The sequence below is a fragment of the Antrostomus carolinensis genome, unplaced genomic scaffold (genome assembly GCF_000700745.2).
Source record: "Antrostomus carolinensis isolate BGI_N321 unplaced genomic scaffold, ASM70074v2 scaffold30788, whole genome shotgun sequence".
NCBI lineage: Eukaryota > Metazoa > Chordata > Aves > Caprimulgiformes > Caprimulgidae > Antrostomus > Antrostomus carolinensis.
The window spans coordinates 1-10,484 of record NW_010332834.1 but is presented as its reverse complement, the minus strand read 5'-3'; the positions used below and the strand labels follow the sequence as shown (position 1 = coordinate 10,484).

General features: G+C 39.4%; 1 protein-coding gene across 1 annotated transcript; it reads left to right on the top strand.

The window, feature by feature from the left end:
• Nucleotides 1-4,598: 4,598 nt before the first annotated feature.
• Nucleotides 4,599-10,212, top strand: CHMP5 (charged multivesicular body protein 5). The gene is made up of 7 exons (XM_010173654.1): nt 4,599-4,700; nt 5,462-5,508; nt 7,089-7,182; nt 7,263-7,334; nt 8,520-8,628; nt 9,005-9,117; nt 9,615-10,212. Exons 1-7 carry the CDS (start codon nt 4,671-4,673, stop codon nt 9,663-9,665), a joined length of 516 nt encoding a protein of 171 aa, XP_010171956.1. The 5' UTR covers nt 4,599-4,670; the 3' UTR covers nt 9,666-10,212.
• The last annotated feature ends 272 nt before the right edge of the window (nt 10,213-10,484 follow it).

Sequence of the window (10,484 nt, the reverse complement as noted above, 5' to 3'; positions counted from 1 at the left end):
CGGAGCCGTGCGTGGGGGTCTCGGTGTGTGGTGTGGGTGCGGAGCCGTGCGTGGGCTCGGTGCGGCGTGTCTGTAGGAAGGGGTCTGTGCCCAGCGGTGTCTCCGCATCGCCGCGGCGCGGGCAGGAGCGCTCACGGGCGCCGTTACACAGGTTTGTACGTGCAAAAAACCGGCCTTTTTTTACACACCCGGCCTGTCCCTGTTCCGAGTGCGCAGGAGCACATCCCGCAACTGGATGCACACAATGTGCGTGTGGGGCCGGGCTCCCCTGAGGTCCCCATGGGTATTTTCCATAGATCCACTGAGGACTGCACTGCCCTGACTGCGCTAGCGAACCGCTGCCCTGCCACGCTGCGGGCAGGCAGGGACGGGAGCAAGGGAACTGGTCCCTCCGCCCAGGACAGAAGGTGGGAGGGCAAATCGCACCTTCTGAAGAGGATTCTTCCATCTACTACAGAGGAGCTTGCTGTAAGGTTGATGGCGAAGATGTGTGCAGGTGGACAGTTAAGCAGGGCCAGAACAAGTAAGAAATGCTGAGGAAACACATGGCAGAACACCGTACAGCTGTTGTAAGGTTGGCCTGCCTGAGAAGAAAGTTAAGGAAAAGTTTTAAGAAAGTTAATCTTGTAATTTCATAGTCTTCTTCTGCCTTTTATGCTTGTGAAGAAAACTGGTATGTTTTTACAGCTCCTTCTGTTGTAAACTAATTTTAAAAGGTGATGAAAGAACACGGAAGTCTTTGAGTATTTGTCTCAGTGGTTAACAGAAGTCAGGTGACAGGTCAGTAATGGCCGTGGTATTTACCTGGAGGTTACCTGAGCATTGCCACTGGGACCTGACAACAAAAAGTTTCTGTGTAAAATCACCATTTTCCTCCCAGATTTATTTCGCTAGCCAGTGAAGTGACTCTCTAAGTTAGATACCTAATTAGGTATACCTAATACTTGTAGATACCTAATACTTGTAAATACCTACACAAACCCATGTCTCTTGCATATGCCAGTGTGTGGGATGGGTGGAGAAGTGGTCATAGTTAGTGTTTTTCACAGTATGTTATTTTATTGGCGAAGAACCTGTATTGCTTTTTAGAAATATTAAGCCCAATCATAGCTCCAAGTATGTTTAGTTAAAACAGTAAATAAAGCATGTGCTCAAAAATCAGGATTGGCTTTCCCATTGTTACCAGTAGGTGCTTTAGTGGATGACTAGAACTCCAAAATCCATCTGAGATAGTTATTAATACCTAAATTTGCCATTTTGGCAATATAAGCTGAAGACCAGGAAACCTTCTTTCCCTGACAAAAAACAACTCTGTAGTAGTCTGTTTGATTTTTTTCAGGCCTGATTTTGACAGTTCCAAGTTAATGTGCATTTTCTAATGTTGAGGCAAATCAAAACAAAATTTAGATATGCCAGCAGGCTGTCTTCTACTAAGAATTTGCTCAATCCCAGTGGATTTTTAGGGTACATAAAAGTGTAATTTAAACAGCTGCTTTAATTGGCAACACCAGGAATTTAGGATTGTTTCCCAAAAAAAAGCAGTTGTCAATACCACCCACCAGTAGCTGCATGTAGTTTTGATCCACTTATAGTTGTTCATAATTACATTATCTGAAAATTTGGCTACACAAGACAACAGGTTAACGGAAAAACAGTGTTTCGTGTTTATTTTATATATATAATGTCTTTGGCAACCAATGGTGAGTTACAGGGTGGTTTTTAAGATATGAAATCAAGAGCCTGTGTTGGTCAGCTGTTGAGAGATGATGGGCTGGCTCCCTGTTAGCTTTTTGCCCTCTCTTGACATCTTTCAATTTCTGTGGATGGAACTAAAATTAAGACAGTTCTGTATGCCAGTAAGTGTGGGGAGACACATACTTCCTTTTACAAGTTCGAAGTTAATTCATAAACTTTTTGTGCTGATTTACATGAAGTAATCTATCTGATTTGTGAGGGACTTGCTGTGTTTTCAGCTCATTTTCACAATAGTGGCGTCTCTAGTAACTATAGTTCCTGCTAAAGGACTGGGGATATCAATAGATTTTTTTCTTAAATTGCATGTGAATTCTTACTGAAGAGAGTTGAGTGAGATACTAAAAAACTTGCACTGTTTCTTTACCATGTTAAATTTGAGAGCTTGGAGACTCAAGTAACTGTGTTGTTTTCAGTCTTGGATGCATTTTGTTGTACCTTTTAAGAGTCAACTCGCTTTGTAGAATTTCTTACCATGTTACTTCAATGGTAATTAGCCATTTAATGGCAGCTGGGAGTTACTGTATTTGGCAAGTGATGATTAATGTTCACAGTTACCATTTGTTAAAAATTTAGATAACTCTCAGGCATTAATTATGCCTGTTTTGGATGTTCTCTCCTGTGTATGCAAAAACAGTATGACTGGACCCGATAAGATCAGTACACAATACACTTTTTTTTTTCCCCTGAGGTAAAAGAATGAGCATTGCTTCAAGATATCGAAACAATACAGGATCTTTTAATTTAAAGAGCTGGTTGTGTGGGATATCCAATCTGAAGTGTTTGCAGAAACCTAGGAAACACTTCTCCCTGCTTTTCTTTGCTGGCTGGTTACTGTGGAGTTTGGCAGCTGGCTGTGTGATGCCCTCCGGTCTGTCGCCCCCGTCGCTCCCAGGGGGATGTTCCCACTCTCCCTTTGCAGTTCTGCTGCTCTCTTGCCGTGCCTGCCTCCACACTGCACTCAGTGGCAGATTTGTTCATCCTTGTTGGCTGAGCACAGTCAGATGACTCAGGGCTGTCATGAGGCCTGTAGGAGGAAGGATGCATCAGGAACTGTGGCACTGGCATTGTTTTTACTTTTTCTTCTTTGAAAAAACACTCAAAATTTATATTTTTTCAGAGTAGTAAGTAGGAAACATTGGAACAAAAGGCTAATAGTTGTGACAACAGTGTTAAAATTTAGTCATATGTGATGGTTTGGGTTTTTTTTTTCCTATTGAAATAAGATGTGATTTCCCTTAATAGAGATTCAGGACACTACGATCACTTTCTTTTGTTTAGATTTGGACCCTTCTGTAGCAATGAAACGTACCTTGGTGTGCCTCATTTGTGAATGATAGAAAGCAGCTCTTCAAGTCCTAATACACAGTCTAGTCTCTTCTGGATAAATTAGATCCTTTCTCCCTTCTTCTGTCCATTCTCATTTTTAAAAGCTGAAGTCCTATATAATGTGTGTGTGATATTTTTATGTAGTTAATAAATGTAGGAGGATTGATCTCCATTTTCTGCTAGTACTGCCTAAGAGAATCATTATATAAATAAACCAAATAACGGGTTTTCCCGTGTGAAGGAGACTAATCTCAAAGATGCATTTAACTGATGAAGATCTTGAACCTAAAAGCATTTTAAAATCACAAACATATATCTCTCTTGCTCTTAGTAAAATATTTTACATAATAGAAAGCTTAATACATTTTTTTTTTCAGTGCCAGCTGTGCCCAGGCACTTGAATGCTTTGTGTGGAGTGTTCATATCAAATATTCTGCTCGAGATGCCTCTGGCGAATGCACGTTGCTGTTATAGAGCAGAGATTTAAAAGGATCATTGAGACACTAAAATGAAAATCTGCATAATTATACATAGCAAGTCAGAATTGTAAATTTGCACTGATTGATCTCATGCTATAATTGGAATGTAATTATATTCTAATCCCTAGAGTGGCTCCTTGGAATGAGAAGTTAACAAGCTTTATTTTGTTGTTTCCAGAGAAATGCTGTGATAGTTGGTTCATGTTAAGGAGGCTTTCTTTGGGTTTTTTTTATTAATTTGTGTATGCTGTTAGACCCATTTATACCCATACTTGGTTATGTAGTTATCTTCTTTAACCCTCTTATGCAGTAGGGTTAAAATATTCTCATAATAACAGCTCTGTGATGTGCTTTGCATCAGGGCTGTTCGGATTGACTCCTGGAGGTCTCTTACCATGTCACGCAGCTGCTGTTGGGATTTGGAGCAAAAGTGCAGTAAGAATTCAGAGTGGCTACCAGGTGGAACTGCTGTGTCCACTCCTTTGTGGGAAGTCATGGGAAAAAGTGTCTCTCTGACAAAGTTGGATACCTTTGGAAAAAATGGTTGTTAAGTTTGGGTTTCTTAACATAACCAGCAATCCAGGTATTGTTCTGAAGGACTGATGTTCTCTGCCCACCAGAAATAAACCTCTAGCCTTGCTGAACATGCCCCTTTCTCTTTTGCATTGCTCCTTTATCTGCCAGCATGGTACACCTATGTTTTTTGGTTCCAGGTTAGTCCCTGGCACTGTATGTTACCAGAAATTCCTGAATAGAGACTGTGACTCGAGTGGGTGTGCGAGGAAGCATCTCAAAATGATGAGAATGTGTTACAGTGCAACCTCAGAATCTTTCTTGTGCTCCTTGCGGAAGGTGTTTCACTTGATTCTGGTTTTAGATTCTCTACAAACTTTAAACTGTTTATAAAACCACTGAGCAAAGAAACAATTCAGTTAGAAGCATATTAAAACTGAGGCTGTTCTTTTTGTTGTCCAATATCTGAATAAAACTTTAATGAATGTTTTTTTTGTTTGTTCCCTGCTTCATGTATTAAAGGTGGATAGCAGAGCTGAGTCAATTGACAAGAAAATTGCTAGACTTGATGCAGAACTAGTGAAGTATAAGGATCAAATGAAGAAGATGAGAGAGGGGCCTGCAAAGGTAAGAATCTTCTGTGGGATTTAAGCATGGGAGGATGTGACTCACACTTCATGTCACGTAATGGGGTGATTTAGCCAGTTCATCAGGTTCTTCGAATTGCATCTTGCCCTACTAGTGGGATATAAGATCCTGCAGGATTATTTCAATTCTGAAGTATCTCTTAGACATGCATCTTTGAACAGTGTTTTCATTGGTTTTTATTTCTTCCAAAGGGGAATATAATTCCTCACTCAAAAGTAACTTGCTTCCCTTCTTCCTTCTATTACCTGAATTAAGTGTGGTAGAGAGGCTCTTTTGTTCATCAGCCAAAATAAAAAAGTCTGCACTATGCAGAAAGTTAGTAGAAAACCCCATTTTTGAAAGGGGATGAACATATGAAATATATCTAATAATAAACATATTTAATATAAATGGTGTTGTTAAAGTACCTTTTGCAATGTTATTTGATAGTGACCATTAAAATGTGTTGATGAAAGATGGTTCTGATGGATTAAGTTTGACTTTGTATTCTGCTTATCAAAAAAAAATAAATTTAAAAAGCCAGAAATCTTGAAAGTATTTTCTGTTAGAAGATTTACATACAAGCCTGTTTGTTTAATCACTAATGCAGGGCAAGTGCTGAGCGTGACTATTGTTAAACTCCTTGCACTAGTAGCTGAGGAATCTTTTGGAAAACTTAAATGTGATACATGAGGTTTAAACAGTATAATCAAGAATAAAGTCAGATATTTTTCCTGAAATAACAACATTGTGTCTTTCAGAATACAGTAAAGCAGAAAGCGTTGAGAGTGTTAAAGCAGAAGCGAATGTAAGTTTAAACCTTTCTCAGTTTGGGATTAATGAAAGCCTGTTTAATTAAGGGGGGTAGCACACTTCATTTCTCTTTCCACTACTCTTGCTTCTGAGCATTCTTTAAAGAAAAATGCTGAACAAGCTGGCCAGCCTTTCAGAAGCATCTCCTTACAGATTTTGTGTCAGCATATTTGTGCCTTATTTGTATGTGAGTATATAAATTTGGATTGGGACAAGCTGACCTAAATCTGCTCATTGTTAAACCTGTGCCTGGCTCCTAAACTTCCTGAGACAGTGCCTCATTTTATATTATTAATTGGTTACTATAAATTGTGTACTTGATGATCTTTGTCCAGTTTACTGGAAATTTACCTCTTCTCTGTGGACACCCTTTAGGACTTGAGCACATGTAGCGCGGGGTGATTGTGTCTGTCCAAAAAAAACCAGAACGGACAGGATAGATGATCCTGCTCTAGTCTAGTATGCTGTCTTCAAGTGTCCAGCAACAAATGCAAAGGAAAGAATGTCAGAACATGGCAAGTGTTCAGGGGCACTTCACTGGAATATCTCATAGTCCCTGAATTGCAAATTTCTTAGATGCTATCTGAGCCAAAGCTCATATCATCTTGGATTTGGTATCCTTCAGATTAATTGTACCTCTGCAGATTTGCTCAATTACCTGTTAAGTATTTGTGAACTCTTACCATCCAGAACATCCTGTGGTAAGGAATGCAATAGTTCCGTTGGATGTTTTGAGGAGGACTGCTTTGTTTTGTTTTGTGGGGGTCTTTTTGTTTTGTTTTGGATTATTTTTTTTTACTAGACTGCCTGCTGATCTTACTCGATAGTTGTTCCCCTCTTTACAGTCACTGGGCCACTCATAATAGGCTGTCGTCATATCCCTCAGTCATCTCTTTTCCGTCTTGTTGAACAGCAATATATTTAGTCCTTGTCCAGAAGCTGTTTTGTACTTGGATCATCCTTGTCTTGCAGATGTCCTGCCATGGATGTTTGAAGAACTAACTTTTCATTTTTATGCTTTGATTTTATGTGTAACTTTTAACCAATCAAGAATGTAAAATATATAAGTTTAGCTTTGAGAAGGCTGATTTCTTGATTTTTAAAGTCTACCTTTTCTTTTGGTTAGCCTTAACAGTTTCCTTTTGCTACCCTTGCCTCCCTGCCCTGCAGAGCTCCACTGCAGAGCCATTGTGGTTTGGATAACCTGCATCTCTCCCACTCTGCTTACAGCATTAGTGAGCAGTGGCATGCATCTCTGGCTTACAGTGATTAAAACTTTTGCTGTATCCTCACCTACTGTGTAAGCCCATACAAATGTGGTATCGCCATCAGTTAAGACAGAAGCGTAGTTCAGGAGTAGCTTTGGCAACTTTAAGTACACAGAAATGCATAATGGACAGATTTTTATGAAGCTGTTTATTCTGCTGTGATTGTTTATAATAAAGAAAAAAAAAAAAACCCTGTTCCTGTCTTTAGACTACTGTTGCTAATTTTTCAATGTTTTAAAAAATTAAGAATTTTTGTGGCAATAAATAGTGTGGTGTTTAAAGCCACTATTTGCATTGTTTTTAACAGGTATGAACAACAGCGGGATAATCTGTCACAGCAGTCTTTTAATATGGAACAAGCTAATTACACTATTCAGGCACTAAAGGATACAAAGACAACGGTACCAGTATATTCATCTCACATTTGTTTAACTTGTGTGTGCTACATCAGATACAAGCGTGTTGTTTTACTCTATTCTAGGTTGATGCAATGAAACTGGGGGTAAAAGAAATGAAGAAAGCTTACAAGCAAGTCAAAATTGATCAAATTGAGGTGAGCTTCTATAGTTTAAATTACTAAAGAACAGAAACAATGTACTGGAATAGTGAACAGGTGGACTATGTAACTTAAAGGTGAGCTGACAGGTTTAGTTTACATGAGTTTGGCTCCCTTTTTTATGGGACCACCATCAGAATTCCTTCCTAATTTCCCTGGTACTGCAGTTAGTTGTTGACCTTCTTGCACTGATTGTTGTTTCCTTGCTGGGCTAATCTTTAATCTCGCCCTTCCTTTCCTCAGCACTTCAGCATAAATGTTGGCAGATACTTCCTGCTATGGCTTTTTTGTCCTCCTTTTTCCACACCCCCCATGTTAGCAACATGCAGATTAGTCCTTTCCTCCCTCAGTTCAAGGTAGTGCCTGATTAAAAAAAAAACAAAAAAAACCCCCACAAAAACAACCCCCTAAACCCCTCCAAAAAACACCGCTCCCACCCCACTCCCCCCCCAATCCAAAACAAATCAAAACTAAAACGCCCCCACCAAAAACCAAACAACCAAAAATTTTAATTTCAAAAGATCTGCAAGGCCTGGCCTTGTCTTCAGAAAATGCATAAAAAACCCCTTATGATCTCTAGATATAATTTAAAAGTATGCCACACTTAAAATCTTATTAAATGCTAGTGCTGAATTTCTTTAAGTTCTTTCCTGTGCTGTTTTTATATACAGCCTGCATTGTGAATCTTGAGGCAAGTGTTGTCTCCTTACCTGTACCCAAGTACGGTGCCAATGGGTATGCTAAAGTATCTTCTAAATTTTGCTGTGGCACAACTCGGGCTAGTGCTTATTCTCCAGAGAGTAGATTTAATTTCTCTAGATGTCATATTCTCCTGCTTTTCAAAATCATGCTGAACTGTGGGTGATTTATTAGAGGCTTTCAGTTTACCCTGAAGAACAGTTAAAACAAAAGAAAACAAGAGAGTTCTGCAGAGGTGTTGTTCCAAGGTTTCTCTTTTTCTACCTCATGCATTTATTATAATTTTAATAGTAGTCAGGGCCACACTCTTGCACTGAATGCGTGTGTCTTGTTTTGTATTAATGCTGCTTCAAAAAATGGTTTATACATCAAAAAATGTGAATGCCTTGTATTTTTAAATTATTAAACTGAATTTGATTAAGCTCTGATAAATTTAACTAAAATGATTAAATATGGACCAGTTGAAATTGTTTCTTGCTCCAGGACATACAAGATCAGTTAGAGGATATGATGGAAGAAGCCAATGAAGTCCAGGAAGCACTGAGTCGTAGCTATGGAACACCAGAGATTGATGAAGATGACTTGGAAGCAGGTTAGGAAGGTGGAGGATGATTTTTACATTACTGAATGTAAAAATCATCATACAGTCATATAGCAATTCTTAACTTCATTAGTCAAATACTTAAAATGTGTTAAAAAAAAAAATCACTTTTTCAAACATAAAAGCTGCATTTCCTTTAAGAACAGTAACAAGAGTATGAGACGAACATGAGAGATACACTAATAGAATGCTACACTGAAGGAAAGAAGGTGCTCTCTGTTTTGTGTGTTTGTATTCCTGACTTAGTAATGCTAAATGAGTATGAATGTCAGCATTCAATATGAATCCTGTTTCTCTGTAAGAACAACTTTTCTTTTGAAAAATTAATTCCTTGCATAATTTTTCAACCAACATAATTCAATTTCAGAACTGGATGCGCTGGGTGATGAGCTTTTAGCTGATGAAGACAATTCCTACTTAGATGAAGCCGCATCTGCTCCAGCAATCCCAGAGGTCACTCCTACTGACACGAAAAACAAAGTGAGTCCTTTAATCTTTAAAAGCAAAATGTTTTGTGTATTTTGGATGCTGTATATATATATATATATATATATTTGTTTTGGTTGCTTGATATTTTGAATCCTTAATATTTTGAACAAAAAAACCCCTGCTTAATGTTTTATGTATTTTGGATGCTACATATGGCAATACAGTGTACTGAATGTTCTTTATTATATTTTAAAGAGCTAAAATGGCATTTTGTAACTCCTATCTAACATTGTCAGACTGCAAGCAGAATTTAAGTGTACTGTTACAGCTCCTAGTATAGTTATTCTTAAAAACGTGAGACAGTCTTCTGTATGTTTGCTTTTGGGGCTTCATAGTGAGGAAAAACACTGATGCTCTTATTTTGATCCCAGTTGTCACATAGTGACAGTTACAGATACATCACTTTATAGAAAGTATAATGAAACTTTTGTGAAATGTTCTGGTTGATGGAGAGTTGTTAACCTGTTGATTCTTTTTCTTCCTTACAGGATGGTGTACTGGTGGATGAATTTGGATTGCCAAAGATCCCTGCAACATAAATGTTTCAAAAGCACAATGGATATAATGAACTGTACTTTACAAATCAAATTAAGAATTTTCTTTTTTTAAATCCTGGAGAACTTGTCCTTCCAGTGTAACCTTAATATCACTACATCCTAGAATGCAGTATGAATGCCTGGTGGTGTTCTTCCTTTGAAGAAAGGTGTCCTACTACTGACTTTTCTATTAATGGAAAATTTGTCACAGTTCCCTTCGGTGGAAGCAGTCAGTCCAGCAGGTTTTGATTTCTGTGTTTTATGGGCAGAAGTGATACGTGAAGAGTAGTGCTGGCTGTCGATAGCTGAGGTTTATTTGGACTTTGTATTACGTTTCTCTTTCTTGAAACTAGGTCTGTACGTTGCTGCTCGCTCTGTGTAAAATAGCTTCCTCATTTCTGTGCTTCTTTGATAGAAGAATTGAAAGCAATTTTTAAATGACTGCAGTCTCGAGACTTCTATGCTCTTGTAACCACCTTGCAAGCTGTAATAAAGAGGGTTGTCGTTAACGTTATGTGTTCTCTGGAGACGCGAAGTCACGGACAGGAGCCGGTGCCTTTGCGGGGTGTTGCTGGTCATTAACTTGGCCGTCACCTGCCCCGTTCTTATCCCTGCTCCGCGTGCTGCTCCGGCCTGCCCGGGCCCCCGCTCTGGCGACGCGGTCACCGCTCGGTGACACCGATAAACCAGCAGCCCCGGGGGCCCTTCCCGGGCGCCTGCAGCCCCCACGACCCCGGTTCCCGGAAAGGGGCGGGGCCTGGGGCGGAAGTGACGCGCTACCGGCGCGCCCCGGGAGCGCCGGAGGCCGGTTTCCTTGCGGTG